Source organism: Patella vulgata, chromosome 3 (genome assembly GCF_932274485.2).
Source record: "Patella vulgata chromosome 3, xgPatVulg1.2, whole genome shotgun sequence".
NCBI classification, from domain to species: domain Eukaryota; kingdom Metazoa; phylum Mollusca; class Gastropoda; family Patellidae; genus Patella; species Patella vulgata.
This window is the reverse complement of record NC_065881.2, coordinates 41,983,196-42,005,631: the sequence shown is the minus strand read 5'-3', so window position 1 is coordinate 42,005,631 and position 22,436 is coordinate 41,983,196. Positions and strand designations below refer to the sequence as shown.

The 22,436-nt window shown below is 35.4% G+C and overlaps 1 protein-coding gene across 1 annotated transcript; it reads right to left on the bottom strand.

Annotated features, from left to right (window-relative positions):
* Nucleotides 1–1,791: 1,791 nt before the first annotated feature.
* LOC126816082 (cyclin-dependent kinase 10) lies at nucleotides 1,792–22,296 on the bottom strand. The gene is made up of 15 exons (XM_050542277.2): nucleotides 22,074–22,296; nucleotides 18,610–18,682; nucleotides 18,276–18,347; nucleotides 16,710–16,812; nucleotides 15,907–15,988; nucleotides 15,419–15,539; nucleotides 15,105–15,174; nucleotides 9,134–9,193; nucleotides 8,072–8,195; nucleotides 7,080–7,129; nucleotides 6,425–6,514; nucleotides 4,875–4,927; nucleotides 2,988–3,069; nucleotides 2,742–2,799; nucleotides 1,792–2,337 (listed from the first exon to the last, which is right to left on the bottom strand). The coding sequence occupies exons 1-15, from the start codon at nucleotides 22,170–22,172 to the stop codon at nucleotides 2,311–2,313; spliced, it is 1,164 nt and encodes a 387-aa protein (XP_050398234.1). The 5' UTR covers nucleotides 22,173–22,296; the 3' UTR covers nucleotides 1,792–2,310.
* Between the last annotated feature and the right edge of the window lie 140 nt (nucleotides 22,297–22,436).

Below are 22,436 nucleotides of genomic sequence, written 5' to 3'. Positions count from 1 at the left end.
GTTTCATTACTGGACGATTTAGCTGCTGTGGGTGTATGTTTCATTGCCTGGCAACCTATCTTTATGGTGAAATTATTGGATTCTGTTTATACAGAATGGTGGATAAAAGGAATAGACAACTCTGAGGAGTTTACTGGTATGTTAAGAAATGGTTGATAAGGCTCAAATCCAATGATATTTCCAACCAGGGGGGTTCGCTATGTGCCCTCAAATACTCAAGGAAATGTAGATGTCATTCTCATTAGCGTAATTCTCTCCGCACACCTCTGTATACTCCACTGGGAAATGGGCTACTAATGTCTGAGAATTGTTACATGCCTAAAACCAAGGCATTCTTTACTTTTCTGATCAAAAAATTTCATAGTTTTATATACACCATATAATCCATCTTTCTTGTTTTCTTTTTCTAACATTGATGTGCACACATGAGATGATCATTAAAAAAGGGGCACGGGACAATTCGTCCCTTGACAACTCGTTCCCAGACAATTCGTCCCCTGGGATAATTCGTCCCTGAGGACAATTCGTTCCCTAGGTCTATTCGTCCCCTAATTATGATCAACAGCTATTCTAAAGAAATTGAAGAAGTTGAAACTAACTGATGTCTGGTCTACACTGTTTTATCATGAATAATGCATATTGATTATAAGTCAAGTGCAGTATTGACACTGGACAATACCATAGTGAAAGGATAAATGGATTCTCTTACTCACAAAAGGTGTCACTGATCATAGCTTATTACTACATGCATATCAATTAGCCCAAAAAAAACTCTAGGAAGCATTAAGTTAAGGCCTAGATTTAATACTAAATGTAAAACGATGTAAAACTAGCATCAAAACTGAGATTTAGGATAAAAAGTAAAGATTAATTAGTTTTCATACGCCCACATTGAAATGTGGTCGTATATTGGCGTCGGTTAGGCGTCCAAACTTGCTTGTGGACACTCTAGAGGCTACAGTTAATATCCGGTTGACTTTAAATTTATACACAGTGTTTAAGGTCATGAGACAAAGAAGAGTATTGATTTTCAACGAATTCTGATAATTACTGCCAGAGTTATGGCCCTTGATCACTTTGAAAAATCTTGTGGACGATCTAGAGGCTAAAGTTAATATCTGATTGACTTTAAATTTATACACAGTATTTGAGGTCATGAGACAAAGAATCCTATTGATTTTCAACGATTTCTGATAATTACTGCCAAACTTATGGCCCTTGATCACTTTGAAAAATCTTGTTACGCTCTAGAGGCTAAAGTTATCATCCGATTGACTTCAGATTGATACACAGAGTTTAAGGTCTTGAGACGAACAAGTATATTGATTTTCAATGAATTTTGATAACTTGTACAGCTAAATCCATGATATTAAATGTTTTGTATACTAAATGTTAGCATGGGGCAGAAATTTATGAAAACCAAACAAATTCTAATGGTTTTCTGATAATTTCTCAATGAGTTGTTACTCTTAATCAGATTTTAGTGTATTATAAATGTTTCATTACCGAAAAAAGTAAAAATATGCGACAACTCTTATTGACTGCCCGGACGATTTAGCTGCTGTGGGCGTATGTTTCGTTGCCTGGCTGGCAACAATCTTTGGTAATGGAACTCCTATTACTGTTGTCCAGGGACAAACTGTCCTAGGGGATGAATTTTCCTAAAGGACAAATTGTCTGGGGATGAATAGCCCTAAGGGACGAATAGTCCTATGGGACTAATAGTCCTGATACGAATTATCCTAGAGGCTTAAAAAAGATGACATTAAATGAAAAATACTCACGACTGTGGGCATTTACTTCATCTAAAATGAACTTTATATTCAGTAATTTATGTCTAATGCATTTTTAAAATAGGAATATAAATCTCAAGAAAAAATAAATATATATGGTAAGATAGATCTGTTCAAATGAAAGAAAAATCCCATTCTAATTACCGGTAATTGGTTGGCAAAATGACATTAAAGTCTTTGATCAGTATTCAAGGGATTTTGAATCTCCCGTGCTAAAAACTTCAATATTATTGTGAAAGTTCAATCACTTAAAAGGAGTATCAGTATTTACAAAGATATGTTAAATGGAAAATTAATCAACAGGTAATATGGTCAAAACAAGCCAGTGCAAACCATAATCTTGGCTAAATTATTTTGACTGGTCTATTTTTAATCCAATTCAATCCAAGCTGTAAGATTATCTACCACTGATACATGTATTTTGGTTCACAATACCAATTATAATATATTGTTGATAGTTTTAGGAATACACATTTAAGAGTTGGATTGACATACACCTTTCTTGATAAATTAGCAATCAAAGAGACTGCTTTCGCTTCTTTGTCTGAAAATAGAATGAAGAATTAACTTGTTTCCAAACACAAGAATTAATTATGAAACACAAATTCAGTACATAGAAAATCCATTTAAAATGTAAGTCAAAGAATTAAATCTCAATACCTGCTGTAACTATATAAGACTGACCTCCAGTCTATGCAAATATTTGTTATCTCATGATACTATACTAATTTGATCGAATATTAGTGTATTTTGTTCTACAGATTCATTTATTGACACGCCGATTCAAGTCAGTAAGAGACTGTTGTTCATAGCCTTCTGTCACTAATGTAAAATCAACCATCAATATAAACTACAGTCCTTACCAGTAATGTTCTGATAAAAGTGAGAGCTTAAAAATTGGAATGACAATAAAACAAAATGAAGTATTTATAATATAATAATACTTACTGCTGATTCAAATGAACTGCTACCAAAATCCTTAAAAGAATCATTAAGTTTTGGTTTTCTGAAATATATGAATAATAAAGCTTTTGCTGGTAAAGTTTAAATGTTTTGTATAATCCTAAAATATTTGTCAAAGTATGCAATAGTACCAACAACATTTGCACATATCTATGGAGAGTATGTGGTGAAGGATTATTCTAATTATAATGCTCATTTTGCTTTCTAATTTACGTAATTAGTAAATCTTACACTTCTTCCTTAGGATTTTCTTCAGCTTGTCTACGTTTTAATCTATGTTGAGGAAATGAAGGCATAAACTCTGGTTCACAAGCTACAAAATATAGACAACAATAAATGAACACATCCAACAGTATTCCCAAAACATCCCCAATAAACACATTTTTAACAACACAAACTTTTTTCGTACTTAGTCTTAAATCTCCTTATGGTGAGCAAGATAATAGCTCGCTGACCTGGAGGTCATATGTTCGATCCTGGGATTGACAGAGAAAGTTCATCAGAAATTTTCTGCAAGGTTCGCCCTTGTCTGTGATGCAGGGCAGAGGGCCTTGCAAGGGACAATGTAAAGTCCTTCAGATGGGACAAAAAAGTGAGGTCCAGTGTACATATGGCGTACATATAAAAGAACCCTTGACAGTTGGAATTCGATATAAGTGTTAGTCCGTCTTCATTTGCCCAGTTTGGTTCAGATTTCATTTAAATCTCCTTACACAAGCAAAGTTGGGTCACTTTCAAGACGACTTGACTAATTCAACTTATATAGGCTATACAATTACACATAGAACTTCAGTTTCAATGACGTTCACATTTTGAGGTAACTTGATCATTAACTTAGTCTTGAACCACAAGCCGGCTAGTAAAGAGCGAGGCCACGCCCGTTAGCGGAATAAATCAGACTTTTCATTTCACCCGCCACGAACGGCCATGCACCACCACCCATCGAATTGAGAAAGAACTGCACGAGCATCTGTCAATCCTGACGATGTCCGGACCAGGTAAGTTGACCTGTGTTCAGTCAAATCAAGCCACAGACTCCACTCCTTGTGGTGCCATTCCATCAATTCCTTCAAGTTTCAGCCTTGCGACCATACTATCCCCGGAACTTGTAAACTCTCAGGTTGCCCAAAGCTGCCACGAACGGTCCATAACCGCTGTTCTCGAGCCTCGTCCACGACCCGGTCTGCTGTGTTTACCGTCGGTACTACAGTGATATCTGAGAGAGAGAAATAGGGTTTAACCTCCACTCCACACAAACTAGATCATTTCGGGACTAACATGGTTCAATTTTATTTCAATAATTCGCTTGCGCATAGTGTCTTAAGCAGTGGGAGGAAACTGGAGAAAACCAGCAAGGTTGGACAGGCGACCCTACTCCTTGTCACATACAACTAGGGAGGGAATCGAAGCCACACCAGTTTACTCAATAACAGACATTATGATCCAACACCCCACCCCTCCCACAAAACACTTATACGATGGTATAAAACTATTGATATCAAAGTTTCTGGCATGATTTGAATTTTAAATAAAAGACTTAAATGTTGACGATGATACTAGACCATGTTTTGAGTTTAAAATTAAAAATAAATAATGTGGCCTCAAAAATTGACTCGATACCAGTGTTGCCTGGCTTATCACATGGATATGCTAAGGTTTCAGGGGGGGGGGGGATGGCCGAATGAATAGTGTGTGTGCTGAATCAAGGTCTGTCATTGAGTCAACTGGTGTGGTTTTGGTTGTTCGTGACCAGGAGTAGGATTGCCTGTCCAACCTCGTGGGTTTTTTCCGGGTCCTTCAGTTCCTCCTACAGCTAGAGACCCCAATGCATAAGCGAATTATTGAGATAAAATTGAACCATATGTTAGTCCCAAAATGACCTAGTCTGTTTCAAATGGATGTTAAACTCAATTTCTCTCTCTCTCTCTCTCTCGCTTAGGTTTCGTCTGCTAAAGACCCTGTGTGTAAGAAAATTATTAAAATAAAATTACACCAGAAGAAATAACAGACAATGTAGGCCCTACATTTGTGATGGCAACATACGACCCCATTAAAATATGACTGTATAAAAATTACACAGCTTTTCAATAGAACTATTTGGATTAAAAATGTACTTACGATGTGGTGGTTCAGTAAAATACGAACTCTCAATGATATCTTCGGCTGAAGCCCTGTAAATTCAGAGAATTCAACACATACAACTTCAACAAGCAGATCCAAAGTTATGAACTTAGCTTAGAGATAAGTTACATAAGATTTAGATAAAGTACTATTGCTACTATAATAAACAAAGTCTCTATTTTACATTTTAATGTTTAACAAAGATATAGCAAACATTGTCTAATCCACTAAATATTCAATCCAACAGATTGTCTAGAGTGTTGATTAGGGCTTGTCATGTGAATAAAAGTCTAAATATAGTCTGGTAAAAATAATAAATAACCTAGAAAAAATTGCAACAGAATTTTTCTCAACGGAATCTGGTATAGGGGTCCCTGAAGGTCTCCCAAACAAAAATCACCCAAAACAAAAAGATAGGTTTTCGAGTAATTAGCATAAATCCAATATGGCTGCCATTGGCACCTTAAAACTCCAATATCTCGGGAATGGCTGAGTTTGGAGGGTGTAAATGTATTACGGGTAGATTGGAAAGTGGTACAGATGAACCAGAAAAACATAGCTAAAAGACGTTCCTGTGACGTCATACCGTCATACAGCCAATAATTAGCATAAATCCAATATGGGCGCCATTGAAACTTAAAACTCCAATATCTCAGGAATGATTGAGTTTGGAGGATGTAAATGTATTACGAGTAGATAGGAAAGTGCTACCAAAGAACTAGAAAAACAATGTCAGGTGACGTCCTTGTGACGTCATAAGTCATACAGCCAACAATTAGCATGAATTAGCATGATTTTACCTATAAATACCTTACGCTTCACTCCATCTAAATACCGTACGCTTCGCTCCATTAAATCACTACTGAGGAAGGATTTATGCTAATTTTTTGTCGTATGACGTTATGACGTCACACGGAAGTCACCTGGCATAGTTTTTTTTCTAGTTCTTTGGTAGCACTTTCCTATCTACTCATAATACATTTACATCCTCCAAACTTAACCATTCCCGAGATATCGGAGTTTTAAGTTTCAATGGCGGCCATATTGGATTTATGCAAATTGTTGGCCGTGTGACGTCAAACGGACGTGATTTCGCTTTGTTTTTTTGAGCCATCTGTACCACTTTCCTATCTACCCATAATACATTTACACCCTCCAAACACAACTTTTCCAGAGATATTGGAGTTTTAAGGTGCCAATGGCGGCCATATTGGATTTATGCTTATTACTCGAAAACCTATCTTTTCCATCGAAAAAAATTCTGTTGCAATTTGTTCCAGGTATTCACTCCATATGGCTTATCTTTACTCTACTAATAATAATTTATATAATATAATATAACATTTGAAACCAGAAAAAAGGACCTGCAATAGGAAGATTTAGCTCTTACATAATGCATCTTTAAGCTAAAATTAGCAATTATTTTCTTTAATTTTTCTAAATTTGATAAATCCAATCTTTTAAATTATCAAAACCAAAAATGTAAAGAAAAACAATTCAATATCTTTCTGTTAGTTACTACAAAAGATTTACTTGTTCTACTCTACCTTTTTAAGGGGTCATACATGAAGAGAAAATTAAGCAGACGAATGCCTGGTTCTGACAGCCATGGAAATGTATGCCTTATATTGTTATATCTGAGAAAGAAAAGACAAATAAATATTAATAACTGATCCTCATATGGATAATTCTCAGGTTGTGTGGATTGCACAAAAAGCTTGGGATCAGGAATGACATTAGATAAACTTATTTATTCAGTCCACAACGGTTGTCACATATTTATTTTTGTGTAGGTAATGGAAACATTTTAAAACTGATCAAGAGTAACAAACCATAAAATAATTATCAGGAATAATTCATTTTTAATTAGTTTCCAGTTTTATCTTGTGCCAATATCAATTATATAATAACTGTACCGGTAATTTGAGCAAGGGCCACAACTGCCACAGGAATTATTTGAAATTGTTGAAAATCAATAGCATTCTTCACCTCATGCAAACAAAGACAGTTCATGCATTTCAATCACATGAGAAATTTAGCCTCTACTTTCATTTTGTAATCATTTCCATTGTATCTTCATTTTTAAATATCCTCTCTTTGTCAATGAGTTGATGAGACTCTACCCTTAGAAGTAGCACAGGTGCAAAGTTTATATTACTTGGTTTTGACTGTAATTATAAACGTTTAGTGAGAGCTACTTACGGTTGTTGTTTTAAAGTAAACTGTTCTAATGCAGGGAGTTGTGGAAAATCCTAAAAAAATTAAAGAGCTTCAAATAATTCTGCTAGTGGGAAATACTCCCATTAAGCAATCTGAGAGTAGTAATTTCATAGCAACATGTAATGGAATTCTAATTTATTTTGCACTTCATATTTGACAAAATATCCATTTTTTCCATTTCAAGAAGCTAATGTTTACTACTCAACAGGGACGTTAAACCCCATTTCATTTCATTTACTAGTCAACAGTGGGCTGATGTCCCCCTCTCCCACCACATTTCCAACTCAAACCTTGCTCAACCCCAAATTGAAAGATGGGTTGCCAGGGAACAAAATATATGAACACAGCAGTTATGTCGCCTGAACAGTCAACAAAGGTTGTCACATATTTTTTCTTTTATTGGTAATGAAAGCATTTATAAGACACTAAAAACCCATCAAGTACTAACCCATTAAATAACAATAACAAATATATCATTACAATTTGTTTGGTTTTTTGTTGTGCCTGATGCTGATGTTTAGTATACAAACCATGTAATATCAAGAATTTAGCTGTTCAAGTTGTGGAAATCGCTGAAAATCAAACAGATTCTTTGTTCCATGAACATATACTGTGTATAAATTTACAGTCAATCAGATCATAACTTGGTTTCTACAGCATCCACAAGATTTTTTAAATTGACAATAGGAATTTTCATCTAATGACTTTAAACACTGTGTCTAAATAAAAATTTGGTGGCATCATAACTGTGGATGTAAGGAGGAGAGACAAACAGACATTTCAATGTTTGCATATAAAACCCCATTAAACTTGTTACACTTATTATCTCATTTACCTGGTCGCAATGAGATCAATATTAAGGTGTTAAATTAACACCATCTAGTCTGAATAAATATTTCTTTTAATATTAACAATTTAGGGTAGGCCTACATTAACAAATCTAACCTAATTCAAAATTAGAATTGTAAACATACCGGCCATATTGTTTCATTAGGAGTTCCAAACATTTGTATAGTTAATTCTATTTGATGTAGTTCTGATCGACCCGGTAGTAACGGTTTATGTGCTAACAATTCACCAAATATACATCCTGCGGACCTGTAACACAAATTATATCATTCTGTAGAACTGATTAAATATCCAAAAATAAAGGTCAACTGATCTTTGAGAATTAATCACTGTGTAAAACATATATGGTGCGCAGTTGGGAAGACTAAAACAACTCGTCCTAGCAATCTCCAATTTTACTACATAAAAAGGCCATAAAACTTTCTAAGTCTTCAGGGAGCCATGGTGGTTGTGTGCTTCGGTCATATGGACTTTCAAGGAAAGAGTGTCTAGTCTTTCGGATAGAACACAAACATAGGTTACATGTACAATTGATAAAGTCCCTTGGCAGTTGGAATTCAAAGAGGAATTGGCGAAAATGCCACTGTCGGAGCAAAATTTTTCCTCTTGCACAGTACACATAAGTATAAAGTGTTGATGTGACTTTAACATAAGCCCTTAATTAACTCTCTAAGCCATCGGATGGCTCTGATTTAAGTAGATTAGAACACCAGGGCCATTTAAGAGTTTAACGATAAAATAGATAATCAAGACTTGTCAAAACTTTGCACAGAATAAAGTAATTTGACTGAAATTTTCAATATATTCATTTCCCATCAACTATTTTTTAACTGTTATAGCTCTTTATCTAATTCTTACATAATGCATCTTTAAGTTATTTACAATCTTTGACATTTGAAATTTAAAAAAAAAAAAAAAAAGACATTACCAATCCAAATTAAAAAGAAAAAGATTGGATATTTGAATGGGAAATCTCTTTAGGATTATGCAATATATATATATATACTTATATCCATATGTTATGGGTTATACTCTGTTACTTTCCTTGATTGAAAAACAGAATTTTCCTAAAATGTAAGCAGTTCAAATGTGTGAAAATATTCCTCTGATATAGTCACTCATAATTCTCTAACATAATGTGTTGTATCTGGCTTTATATTAATATAACCCCCAAAAATTGAACTAACCAGATATCAATGGCTGTAGAGTGTGTTTTGGATCCAAAAAGTAGCTCTGGTGCTCTATACCTGAAATAGACAGAAATGTTATATAAATTATTAATTTTATTAGACATTATATACCAAGATCATAATTATCTCTTGATGCCACTTGATATTTAGTAGATTTTAGTATACTGCACCCTTGTTGGCTGCAGCTGTGTTAATTTGCTCTGATTGGTTTTTTTTAAATTTTCTGTGTAATTACTTTTTGGTGATAATTGAAATTTGTATGAAATCAAGATAAGGATATCTGGACCAAACTGTGAAAATTAATGTCTCCTAATGTTCTAATTTTGGTGTTGTGATGTTTTTTAGATTTTAGATTGTAAACTTTATCATAAATTGGATAATCTGTGCTATTTTTAGTTACAATTTACCTGTTGGCCACTATCATGTGAACTTTTTTGAGTGTTATGTGAGCCATCTTCAAAGTGAGCTTTTCCTGAACTATAAAATGATTTCCTACTCACGTCAACAACTTTTTGAATTAAAGAGACAGTATTCTAAATTCTCTAAAAAATATATCAATCAATCTGTGCTACATGACCTTGATCTGCTTAGACCCTTTAGAGGAACTAGAGGTGGTAAATCCAAACATGGAAACAAAATTGTTTCCTCAGTCTGTTCAATCAGACTTAATCTGGACTATTCCACTGGTTTTGTAACAACAAGGTGGAGAAGATGGAAAAGACCGCAGGGTAAGCGAGGAGGTTACTCCAAATTTCAACGTCCTATTCGTCCGATAGTGAACTTTTTTACCCGTAGAAAATAACCGTATTCCTACGCTCGTTAAGATTCCTTATCATCCGTTACATAACCTTACTCAGTGTTTGAACTTTTCACTATGGTATGCACACTCGATGAATAGGAAGATCGGTGCATTGTCGGCGTCTATTATAACCAATAGAACTGACGTGTTTTTGTTAACTGAGTCCTGGATAACCGAGAAGAATGGTGCACTACTAGATGCGGACTTCACTTCATCAATAGCCGGCTACAAACCATTGCACGTTCCACGCTCCAAGCGCCAAGGCGGCGGTGTTGCTCTCCTATTCAGATCTAACCTGAAGAAAAAACGGAATCCATGCGACAAGTTCAAATCAATGGAAGTGCTGGATGCAAGTATTCACGCTGGTAGTACACTGATTCGTGCCATAACCATTTACAGACCTGGGTATTCAGAAAAACACAAGTTCGGCGTCCCAGCGTTCCTACAAGAATTTGGCGAACTTATGGAAGGTCTCATAGTGTCGTCGGGCCACCTATTGATTGTCGGCGACTTCAATCTACACATGGACATGCGCGGTGTTCTGAAGCTCAGCAATTTCTTGATTTAATTTCTTCACTCGGCCTCGTACAACACGTGAACAGGAGCATGCACCAAGCAGGCCACACATTGGACTTGGTTCTCACTCGTGCATCTGATACATGGATTGGAAATTTCGTAACCGTTCGCACAATGCCTTCAGATCATTACGTAGTCCACTTCACAACCATTATTCACCGACCCCCTGCATTGAAGGCCTCAATAGTGAATTCACTAAAGCAGGTGGAATCTATTGTCGATGTCAATTCACTCGCGACTGCCTATAATTCTGAAATGACAAATGTGATAAATGAACAAACCCTGAGCAGAATGGTTTACTGTTGATTTATTGGCAGAACGGCGAGCGCTCAGAAAGCTTGAATGTCAATTTTTGGACACTAAATTGGAAGTTCATCCTCAAATGTTCAAGGCTGCTCGGGCTAACTACAACAGGCTACTTGAGGAATCAAAGGCGTCATTTCATCGCAATATTTTGGCAGCTGATTCAAAGGAACTTTTCAATATTGTTGACAGTATCTCAGGCTCTAAGAAAACATCAGCTGGCATTCTTCCGAATAATGTTGAGATTTCTATGCTTCCAGAGACATTTGCGAACTTTTCACTGTGTAAACGTTTTGCGGTCTGTGGTCAGGCTTACGATTGGATCAATTCCTTTCTTTGAGGAAGAACACAAAGAGCGTCAGTTAGATCAGTGGTGTCGAAGGACCATCCTCTAGAATTTGGTGTTCTCCAGTGCTCGGTCCTAAGACCGGTTCTGTTTGCATTATACATGACTCCAGTCGAGGACAGCATCAGCTGCTATGGTCTAAATGCTGTGATATACGCTGATGACACCCAGCTCTACATCACTTGTGACTCTCAAATGGACTCGATTTCTGCCGGTTGTATTGAGGCCTGTATAGATGAGATTCGTCTCTGGATGCGTGCAAACTTACTTGCATTCAATGATGATAAGACTGAAATTGTCTGTTTCTCATCGTGCAAGAAAAATGTAAGTCTGCAGGTTGTCGCGGGTGATGTACGAGTTGGTGAGGTGCTTGTTTCGCCATCAGCTTCCGCTGGTGACTTGGGGGTGATGATGGACTCGGCTGGACTGATGGATGTTCAGATCAAGAGTGTGTGTAGCAAGGCTTCCGCTCACTGTGGCGTATAGGGAGAATCTGGCATTTGTTAGACCAGGCCAGTACTGAGAAATTGGTGCATGGCTTTGTGACATCAAAGCTGGATTACTGCAACAGTCTGTTTTATGGTGTCCCGAAATACAAGTTACAGAAATTACAACATGTTCAGAATTCTGCTGCTCGACTGGTGATCCGAAGGAAGCTGGAGCGTCACGCAGAGATGCCGCCCATACTTTGAGAGCTACACTGGCTCCCAGTTGAGAAGCGGATTCATTTCAAACTGTGATGTATAATTTTCAAGTTAATACGCCATAGTGAGTCAGCGTCTTGCTACCTCACTGATATCATTAGTATTCAAGTTCGATCTTATCGGACTAGAAGCAGTGATGAGGTGAAGTTGCAACCCTTTTCCCAAAAAACACATGGAAAACAATCCAGTGAGTTGTATGGCGATCGCGCCTTCAGTCGTGTCGCGCCTACTCTCTGGAATGAGCTGCCACTAAGACTTAGATCACTCACAAAATTCAGCCTGTTTAAATCCAACCTCAAAACATATTTATTCAATTAGGCAATAATACTACTAGTCAAACTAATATTTTTATAGGCATACATTTGTATATCTTTAATTGAGATTTTTTAGGAGTTATTAATAGTTTTTATTCATTTATTATTATGTATATACTATGTGTAGTACGCCCATGTAAAGACGGTTGAGACAATTTGTGTTTAACAGTCTATAAACAATATATATTATTATTATTAATATGTTTTGTGGTTGATAAAATAACCATAAAAAATGGATAATCAAGACTTTGTTTATTATCGTAACAATGGTAGTAATGAAAATCGAGGCTAGACAAAAATTGTATCACCATGAAGTAATTTCACTGAAATTTTCAGCATATTTTCTTTTCACTATCTATTTTTTTAACTATTATAGCGAGAACTGTCAGCTCTTTATCTAATCTTACCTAATGCCACTTCAAGTTAAGAAAGTTCAAATAAAATGAAGCTTGTTACAAAAATATCAATTTTAATAATATGTTTATCAGTTTCATGTGGCTTTATGACATGGGAAATTTCTTCTTTATCCAAATCATCCATAAGCATATCTTATAAACTGGTGGGTGTTTAATTGCATATACAATACAATGCAACAAGCAGCAACTGAGATTTTTCCACACCAAGCAACAACTAACTTCTAAATAATGTACATCCACTAACTTGGAATAAACTAATCTTGCAATTAGTTTGTCAAAAATAATATATCCATTTTGATTTGAGTCACAAGCAGCAAATTTGTAACTTTCATTGGATTTGTCATGATGATTTGGTTTTTTTGGGTGATAAATTGTCTTCATTTAAAATTTTACATCTCTAGATGACCTGGCGCCTGGTACGTTCGGGCACTTTTATGCGCAAACTCTTAGTTTTTTTTTTACTGGCACGCGCACAGGTACTATTTCTTTTTCTTTTAACAAGTACCCAAATCGGGGATTTCGTGCGGAGGTAGTTCGGAGGTAAACAGTCTGTGAAGTACAACACTTGCCACTGTAGCTGTGTATCGCTAATTATAAACCGAATGTGTGAAGACAGTTCATACATATCACTCAAAAATTTTTCAGTACAAACTCAGTTGATTCACGCTCGATTTGCTACTAAACAAACCCATCGGTTTATTTTCTCAACAGTGTGACCCGAAGTGACCGCGGATTTATTGACCTTGTATGAACTTATCCATAGCTATATCCTTACACCGAGAGAAATTATCTAGTCTCGGTGAAAAGAACCATGGTCATCTGGTAGAAAATTACTTTTGTATTTTTTGGAACGGAAAACAGTGTTTTTAGAAGCAAACTAACCTGCCGCACATGAGGAAGTCATTATACTAATAATAAAAGGCGAGACCTCTTTTTGCGGCGCAGGCTTATCACTGAGTAGTAAACCATCCACAAACAACAATATAGGAAGCCTAGTGACCAGTGTAGTACTGTAAGTAGGCTATAGACTAGTCGAGATTACTCGCTTTCAGTTTACTCTGTTTTTGCGATAACCAATTATGTGAGAAATACCATACTGACATTCGGTTTTTAAAAGTTGTACGCGAACTAAATGCGTTTGTTAGATACTGACAGAGCAGCCCCGAGTCGAACAATCGCCGCCCGAGCTGTCTTCGTCAGCTAGTTTCACAATATCGTGCAATAGGTGTATTAATGTGATTTTTAGGTTTAACCCCGCAAACAATGCCTAAATAGTGTTTTCACTGCTTACAGAAAACTGAAATTTAAAAAAAAAATTTGTTATGAGGGTGACCCTCCCACACACTCCCTATCGAGCTGCCGCTATGTCTGCGCAGCCTCATGCCTTGCAATACTGTCAACATTGTATATTTTTCCGTTTCCGCCCTTCCCCCCCACAATATATATTTCACGGCTACGTTGCGACGGTACCAGCATACCCAGTTGTTGACACCCATTACATCACTCATGTCTAACAAATCATAAAGCTGTGGTGTTACGGTGGCGAGTTTACTCTGTTTTTGCGATAACCAATTATGTTAGAAATACCATACTGACATTCGGTTTTTAAAAGTTGTACGCGAACTAAATGCGTTTGTTAGATACTGACAGAGCAGCCCCGAGTCGAACAATCGCCGCCCGAGCTGTCTTCGTCAGCTAGTTTCACAATATCGTGCAATAGGTTTATTAATGTGATTTTTAGGTTTAACCCCGCAAACAATGCCAAAATAGTGTTTTCACTGCTTACAGAAAACTGACACACTCCCTATCGAGCTGCCGCTCGGTCTGCGCAACCTCATGCCTGGCACAAACTGTCAACATTGTATATTTTTCCGTTTCCGCCCCCCCCCCCACAATATATATTTCACGGCTACGTTGCGACGGTACCAGCATACCCAGTTGTTGACACCCATTACATCACTCCTGTCTAACAAATCATAAAGCTGTGGTGTTACGGTGGCGGCATAGTATTTCACCGTAACACCACAGCCACTCTAACCATTCATAATACATCTAACTATCCCTTTACAGCACTTCACTCCCTACACATTTCCCCTCGTCCTACTTTCCCAAACGTCAACAACACATCTCATACATCCAGTTCGCTGATTAACCCTTGTACCACGTCTACTGGATCTAATCAGTGTTAGATATAACTGATTGTATGTTCCACTGTCTACACAATGAGCCAAAATATAAACCAGCGGGCTTCCACTTCAATCTTTCGAAACAAATATTTAACTGTATAGACCTTAGTGTGTAATTAATTGAAACAATGTATCAGATCAATGCCAAACAAGGCCCCAGACCAAGATAATTTACTCTAGGCTCCCTGGGTAAAACTGCTTCCAAATGCAAGTACAAAAGTAGTAATTTCTGGTCATTTTCAATAAATCATTTCAATGGGTTGGTAGGAACGCCACAGTGCAATTATACAACACTGTCTGGTAAGGGTGCTAATATAAACTTACCATAAAGTAACTACTTTCGGAGACATTGGTTTTGTAGGTATACCATACTTTCTAGCTAAACCAAAATCAGCTGAAATAGGAAAACAACGCTATTTTATTTTAAAAGTGTGTACTGATTGTTAGCAAACTCTATTAAATTTTCAATTAATCTTGACAAACTTCAAATTCAGGAGATATTTTAAACTGAACTATTTTTAGTACCATTCAGTAGTTATAATGTATCAATATCCATGGACACATGATTTCTATTTGTTTATCAATGTGAATACTGTTATTCTTTTTTAATTCATTTAAAAATCAGGTGATGCTCTTACCTATTTTAACACACCCTTTATCGGTCATGAGTAAATTGGAAACTTTTAAATCACGGTGGATGATAAAATTTTCATGCAAGTATCTTAACCCTTTACATAACTGGAGCATTATACATTTAACCTGAAACAGAAACAACGAATTTATAAATAACTGTGAGCTACACCTGAATAAAATAATCATAAAAAATAAATGAGAACTTTCAAAAATAAAAATGCCCCTGCTCCCTTTGTCACAGTTACATATGGGGGTAATAGTGGTACTTTGAATTCTATTTTCTACTAATATACCACAAAGAATATGTGTAGGATATATTCCTTACACATATCATTATTACATGGAATTCATTTAATATTATCCATATTATTCTCTCTATCCATTCTGTCTATAAGCTGTGGTATATCTATTACAAAAGAGGCTGCACCATTCAATGCATTAGAGATGTGTTTCATTGCACACCAACATTCCCTAGATGAAGAAGTTACTGCACCTGCGATTCTGAAAATGGAGCTGCCATGTTATCCAGTAATGATGCTAAATCTTGTTCACAATATTCCATTACCAGGAAGATACTGAAATAAAACACATATATAGATAAGTTATCGTTTTCTTTTTTTTATGTTTCTTTTATCAAAAGAATTCACATACATTACTTTTGATTAACTTTTATTAAACTGAATTCTTCAAATTGTAAAATGACAATAAGTTATGACTGTTTACCTACTATGACAAGGCCAATGTTTGAGTCACATTTGGATGCTTTTTTTTTAACTCTTAAGTTTATATTTTTTCTTTGCAAAAACAACCTAAGCACTAAAGATAGGTTGCCAGGCAACGAAACATACGCCCACAGCAGCTAAATCGTCCGGGCAGTCAACAAGTGTTGTCGTATATTTTTACTTTTTTTGGTAATGAAGCATTTATAATACACTAAAATCTGATTAAGAGTAACAACTCATGAAGTAATTATAAATTTGATGTGGGTGTATAAAAACAGTTTATTAATTCATTTTATTGAAGCTAATGGTTGTTCTTTTTAATGCTAGTCCAAAATGTCTAACCTCTCCTAGTTCTCTGATAATTTTCTAAAAATTGTAAGGTAAGGAAGGTTATAAACTTCTGTTACTATTCATTCCTGTTGTTTCATGGTAACATAATATAGTGAACAAAGCATGAATATCTGACTGGTAAATGGTAATATCACTAAATATACATCAAACCTACTGCATGAGAATATGCTTGAAAAAGAGACACTGAAAATGCTATGTATATAGATATCAAATGAATAATTACCTGTCTAAACTTTTACCTACAACAACCTCCTTCATCTCAACTATATTCTCATGGCGAATATTTAATAAAATATCTATCTCTCTTAATCCACTTATAGGTAAACCTGTAAGATAAGATAATAAAAGATGTTAGTGTAAAATGCAGTTTAAAGACATCTTTCTTCATGCCAACCTAATATATATTAACAAAAATCAATAAAGATAGGCTTCTTCGTCTCATGATCTTAAACGCTGTGTATAAATTTAAAGTCAATCAGATATTAACTTTAGCCTCTAGAGTGACCACAAGGTATTTCAAAGTGATCAAGGGCCATAACTCTGGTAGTAATTATCAGAAATCATTGAAAATAACTGGGCTGTTTCGTCTCATGACCTTAAAGACCGTGTATAAATTTAATGTCGAATATTAACTTTAGCCTCTAGAGCGTCCACAAGATTTTTCAAAGTGATCAACGGCCATAACTTTGGCAGTAATTATCGGATATCGTACAAAATCAATAGGCTTCTTCGTTTCATGACCTTAAACACTGTGTATAAATTTAAAGTCAATCGGATATTAACTGTAGCCTTTAGAGCATCCACAAAGATTTTTCAAAGAGATCAAGGGCCATAACTCTGGCAGTAACTATCGGACATCGTTGAAAATCAATAGGCTTCTTCGTCTCATGACCTTAAACACTGTGTATATATTTAAAGTCAATCGAATATTAACTTTAGCCTCTAGAGCGTCCACAAGATATTTCAAAGTGATCAAGGGCCATAATTATCGGATATCATTGAAAATCAATAGGCGTCTTCGTCTCATGACCTTATACAACCACATTTCAAGGGCCATAACTCTTGCAATAATCATCAGAAATCGCTGAAAATCAATAGGATTCTTCGTCTCATGACCTTAAACATTGTGTATAAATTTGGAAAAAACATTGAAAATCAAAAGGCTTCATTGTTTAAATGTCTTTGTTTAAATGATATGGACAACCGATATCAATTTCAAAAAGATATATGAATTATTGTATCTATATTATTGTAGACTAACATCAACTAAACAAGGAACATAATTATGGAAGTTATCATCAAAATCACTAAAGCCGAGGTCACATCTCATGTCACCAATGTAGTTGACCGTAGTTAATTTGAACACAGTTCACCACAGTGCCATTACAGTCAACTAGGTTGAAGTAGGTTCAAAATTAGCAAAAGACCCTACTATGACTGTGGATTAAATGTAGTTGACCCTATGGTCAAATATGGTCATTTACGGTCAAATATGGTCATTGACGGTCAACTAGGTTCAAGTAGGGTCAACTACGTTCAAACTACGGTCACAGTAGAGTTTATAACTATGGTGAACTACACCTAACTACATTTAACTACGGTCAACTACAGTTAACTACAAATAACACCCACCACATGCTTGACCGTAAAATGTGACCGCGGCTTAACAGTCAATGCTCAATTATAGATAGCTGAAACAGCTGCAAGTTTTGCATAGCACAAAATAAATTAATAAATACAATCAAATCAACACTTTCATTTTTCACATAAATTCTACATTTCAAATTACCATCTTTTTCTTTTTCCATTCTCATTTTTTTAAGTGCTACTATTTTGTTACTTTTTGTATCCCGAGCACAATCTGGAAAAAAAAAGTGTAAAAGAAATATACTGTGGTTTAACCCACCAATTGACATAATTTAGTAAGTAGTTTACATACACATTAATTTCAGTGGTCACCAGAATGGTGGAACTGTACGTTAAATATACTAGTTCATGCACAAACATGATGTAATTATTATGATAAACCACAGTAGGTCGAGGAGACAGGTAATATAGGCAATCCTTTCCTGCGAATAGAATACTGTTTGTTAAAAAATAAATAATATAAAATAATTACTAACAAACAATTCCATAAGTCCCTTCACCAACACGGTTAAGTTTTTCAAACTCTATCACACTTCTACATTTTCCGAGCTGAAATAGCAAAAATAAGGATGGCTAAATTTCTAGATAACATGTAAATGTATATAAATTTATTATCCATAATTCACATGTTTATTTACATGGTCATCTTATAGAGAGCCTTATTCAATATCACTGACTTGGCCTAAAATCACACAGAAAAATAATTATATTTTGTGTATCTAAACTTACAGTCTTACATGTAGGTCTATTCTCTGAGCCATAACAAAATATAAAGTGCTTGTGTTTTATGGTTATCAAACCAGCAGTTGCCAGACAAGATACGCCCACATTTTGCAAGAGATCGATAGAGAACAGGCTAAAAAAAAAGCAATTTTTCGTACAATCAGGGGCCATAATCCTGGAAGCTAAGGTCTAAAATGCGCGAATATCAAAATGGACTGAGATATTTGGGATATAAAGATATATTTCAAAATCGGATAAATATTGTGACTTCTAGAGGGTACACAACCTTGGTATTACATACTTTTACACTATATGCGTACTAAATTCGAACTCAACCGTCATTAGGATGTACAATTTAAAATCGGATAAAACTTGTGTTCTCTAGAGGGTCCACAAGCTAAAAATGTGGTTTTTCGTACAATCAGGGGCTATAATCCAGGCAGTTACGGTCCGATATGCACAAATATTATAATCATACATTTCAAGTTTCATAAAAATCGGATAAAAACTTTGTGATATTAACATGAGTTTCAAGTTTCATCAAAATCGGATCAAAATTTTGACCTCTAGAGGGTCCACAACCTTGATATACCATATATTTACACTAATTTCATAGAAGGGGCAGCCACATCTTCAGGCAGTTTTGGTCCAATTTTCACGAAAATCGAACTCAACCAAAATTACGGTGTAACAGTGATATATTCAAACATTTTTTTAAATTGGATAAAAATTGTGACCTCTAGAGGGACCACAAGCTAAAATTGTGATTTTTTGTACAATCAAGGCATTTAGGAAGTTCCGATCCGATATGCGCGACTATCGAAAGGAACCAAGATCCTTGGGTAATAAACATGTATTTCAAGTTTCATCAAAATTCGATCAAAATTGTGACCTCTAAAGTCTCCACAACCTTGATAAACCATATTTTTACACTATTTGCCATTTTTCCGGCAGTTTTGGTCGGATTTATTGCTGTGATATATTCGAACGTTTTTTTTAAACCGGATAATAACTGTGACCTCTAGAGGAACCACAAGCTAAAAACATGATTTTTTGTACAATCGGGGGCCATAATTCAGGAAGATAGGAACTGACGTGCGCAAATATGGGTTATAAAGATGCATTTCAAGTTTCATCAAAATCAGATGAAAATTGACCTCTAAGAGTGTCCACAAGCTAAAAACGTGATTTTTCATATAATAAGGGGCATAATCCATGAAGTGTTGATTCAATAAATGCCAATATCGAAGGGAACTGAGATGTTTTGGAGATAAACCTATATTTTAAATTTCGTCCATATCGGATAAGAATTGTGACCTGTAGAGTTTCCACAAACAAATTGTGGACGGACATCTGGACGGACGTACGGATAGGGGCGACAACCATATATGCCCACATGAAAATGTGGGCGTATAAAAACTAACGCATATGTTTGAAATCACCTCTGATAAAATAAAACCCACTGTACAATAAAAATGGTCTCTCTTGAAAAAATGGAAGCTAATTACGTTACCGATACTTGTCCAGATAGATCAATTCATACAAAGGGCTGACAGTATGTTAAATCTATGATTTATGTCACTTTTACAACAATAGAAGTATTGTATATGAAATGAGATTAGTCTCATGTCTGTTGTACTTTTCTATCTTAAACTTCCCATTTTTGCTTTATCTTTTGAAATATATTTATGACCAAATTCTACCCTCTAAGCTTACATGTACATACGTATGTCATATTTGTAGAATATAATTGTACAAGATTGGACAATTCATAAGGCTGTGGTCAAATATCAAATCTCAATTCTGACATGTGTTTTTTAGATGGTTTTGCTAGTTTGAAATACACCCCATAATTTATGTCATGATTTTCCATTTTCCGATTTCTCTGTACAGGTAAATACTGAACAAAATTGAATCATTTTTGGACTGATATTCTTATTAGAGATTCAACTTTTACAATATTGTATATAGTTAGCAAGTATATTCCTAGTGTATCTCTCAAATATTTTAACGCTCAGAGACATTAAAAAGTTAAAGATCTAATGAGAATGTTTTTGTCTATATATGACTTATCTTTATATCTTTATTGTTATCTTCTTTGCAACCAGTGATATATTCACTGTGATTACAATTTAGTTGACTGGTGATCATTTGTTTTAATATAAATCTTCTATGTAACAGTGCTCACTTGAAATTTTTCGTTGCCCAAACTCAAGTGATTGAAAAAATTATCGTAGTTTGTTTTTATTGCAACACATTGTTTGCGAACTATTGGTTCATTTAGGAACTGTCTCTGATCAGACAATGTACGTTGACAGTTCCTATCCGTTCCTATATATAATATAGCTGCAATATGAAAATACAGAAAGAAATGATTCCTTTGGCGAACACTGAAGAATCACGGTGAAAAATAGTAGGTAAGGATTCCAAAATAGCCTTAAAACAGAGGTGAAGAAGAGCGAAATATTCATCTCTGAGAAGCCAAACTTTCGGCCACTTCCAGTTGGCAGTTTCCGAGATATGGGGGTTACCACACATTTCATGTGGCACGGCTACAGACCACAATTATGAACCGATATCCATGAAACTTACAGAATATAACATTAATAATATCTCAGAGTAGCCAAAATTACGACCACTTCCGGTTAGCAGTTTCGGAAATATCAGGTTACCACACATTTCATGTGGCACGGCTACAGTCCGCAATTACCAACCAATTTCAATGAAACTTACAGAAAATGATAACATTAATAATATCTCAGAGCAGCCAAAATTTCGACGACTTCTGGTTAGTGGTTTCCGAGATATCAGGTTACCACACATTTCATCTGACACGGCTACAGACCGCAATTACCAACCGATTTCAATGACACTTGCAGATTTTAATTACATTAATAATATCTCAGAGTAGGCAAAGTTTCGGCCCTTTCCGGTTAGCGGTTTACAAGATATCAGGTTACCACACATTTCATGTGGCACGGCTACAGACTGCAATTACCAACCGATTTCAATGAAACTTGCAGATTATAATTACATTATTAATAATATCTCAGAGTAGGCAAAATTTTGATCACTTCCAGTTAGAGGTTTCGGAGATATCAGGTTACCACACATTTAATGTGGCACGGCTACAGACCCCAATTACCAACCGATTGCAATAAAACTTGCAGATTTTCTTACCACATGTGCCGGCAAATAGCCCCAGCCAATACTTTACCTTTGATTTTTCAGGAATTTCCATTAATTCCCCAGATAAAATGGAGACAAATTTTTGTCTATCCTGGCTAAATGATCTAGTTCCTCTGTCATCGGCCATTATAGGTTGACAGTAAATACTAACTCATAGACTTACATCAACAAAATTGTCATCATAAAAAATAAATAAACGAGAATGAATAAAAACAATGGTTTCTTATAAGAGTAGCTCCCCTTGTTACGACCTTCAACTTTTGAGACATAAATGGTACTAAAGAGCATTTATTATTTGTAAAAAAAAACCACCGTTAATGATTACATAATATATTGTCTAATGTCAGGTCCGCACTATCATTGTCGCAGTTTGTAAAAACCTAAATTATAA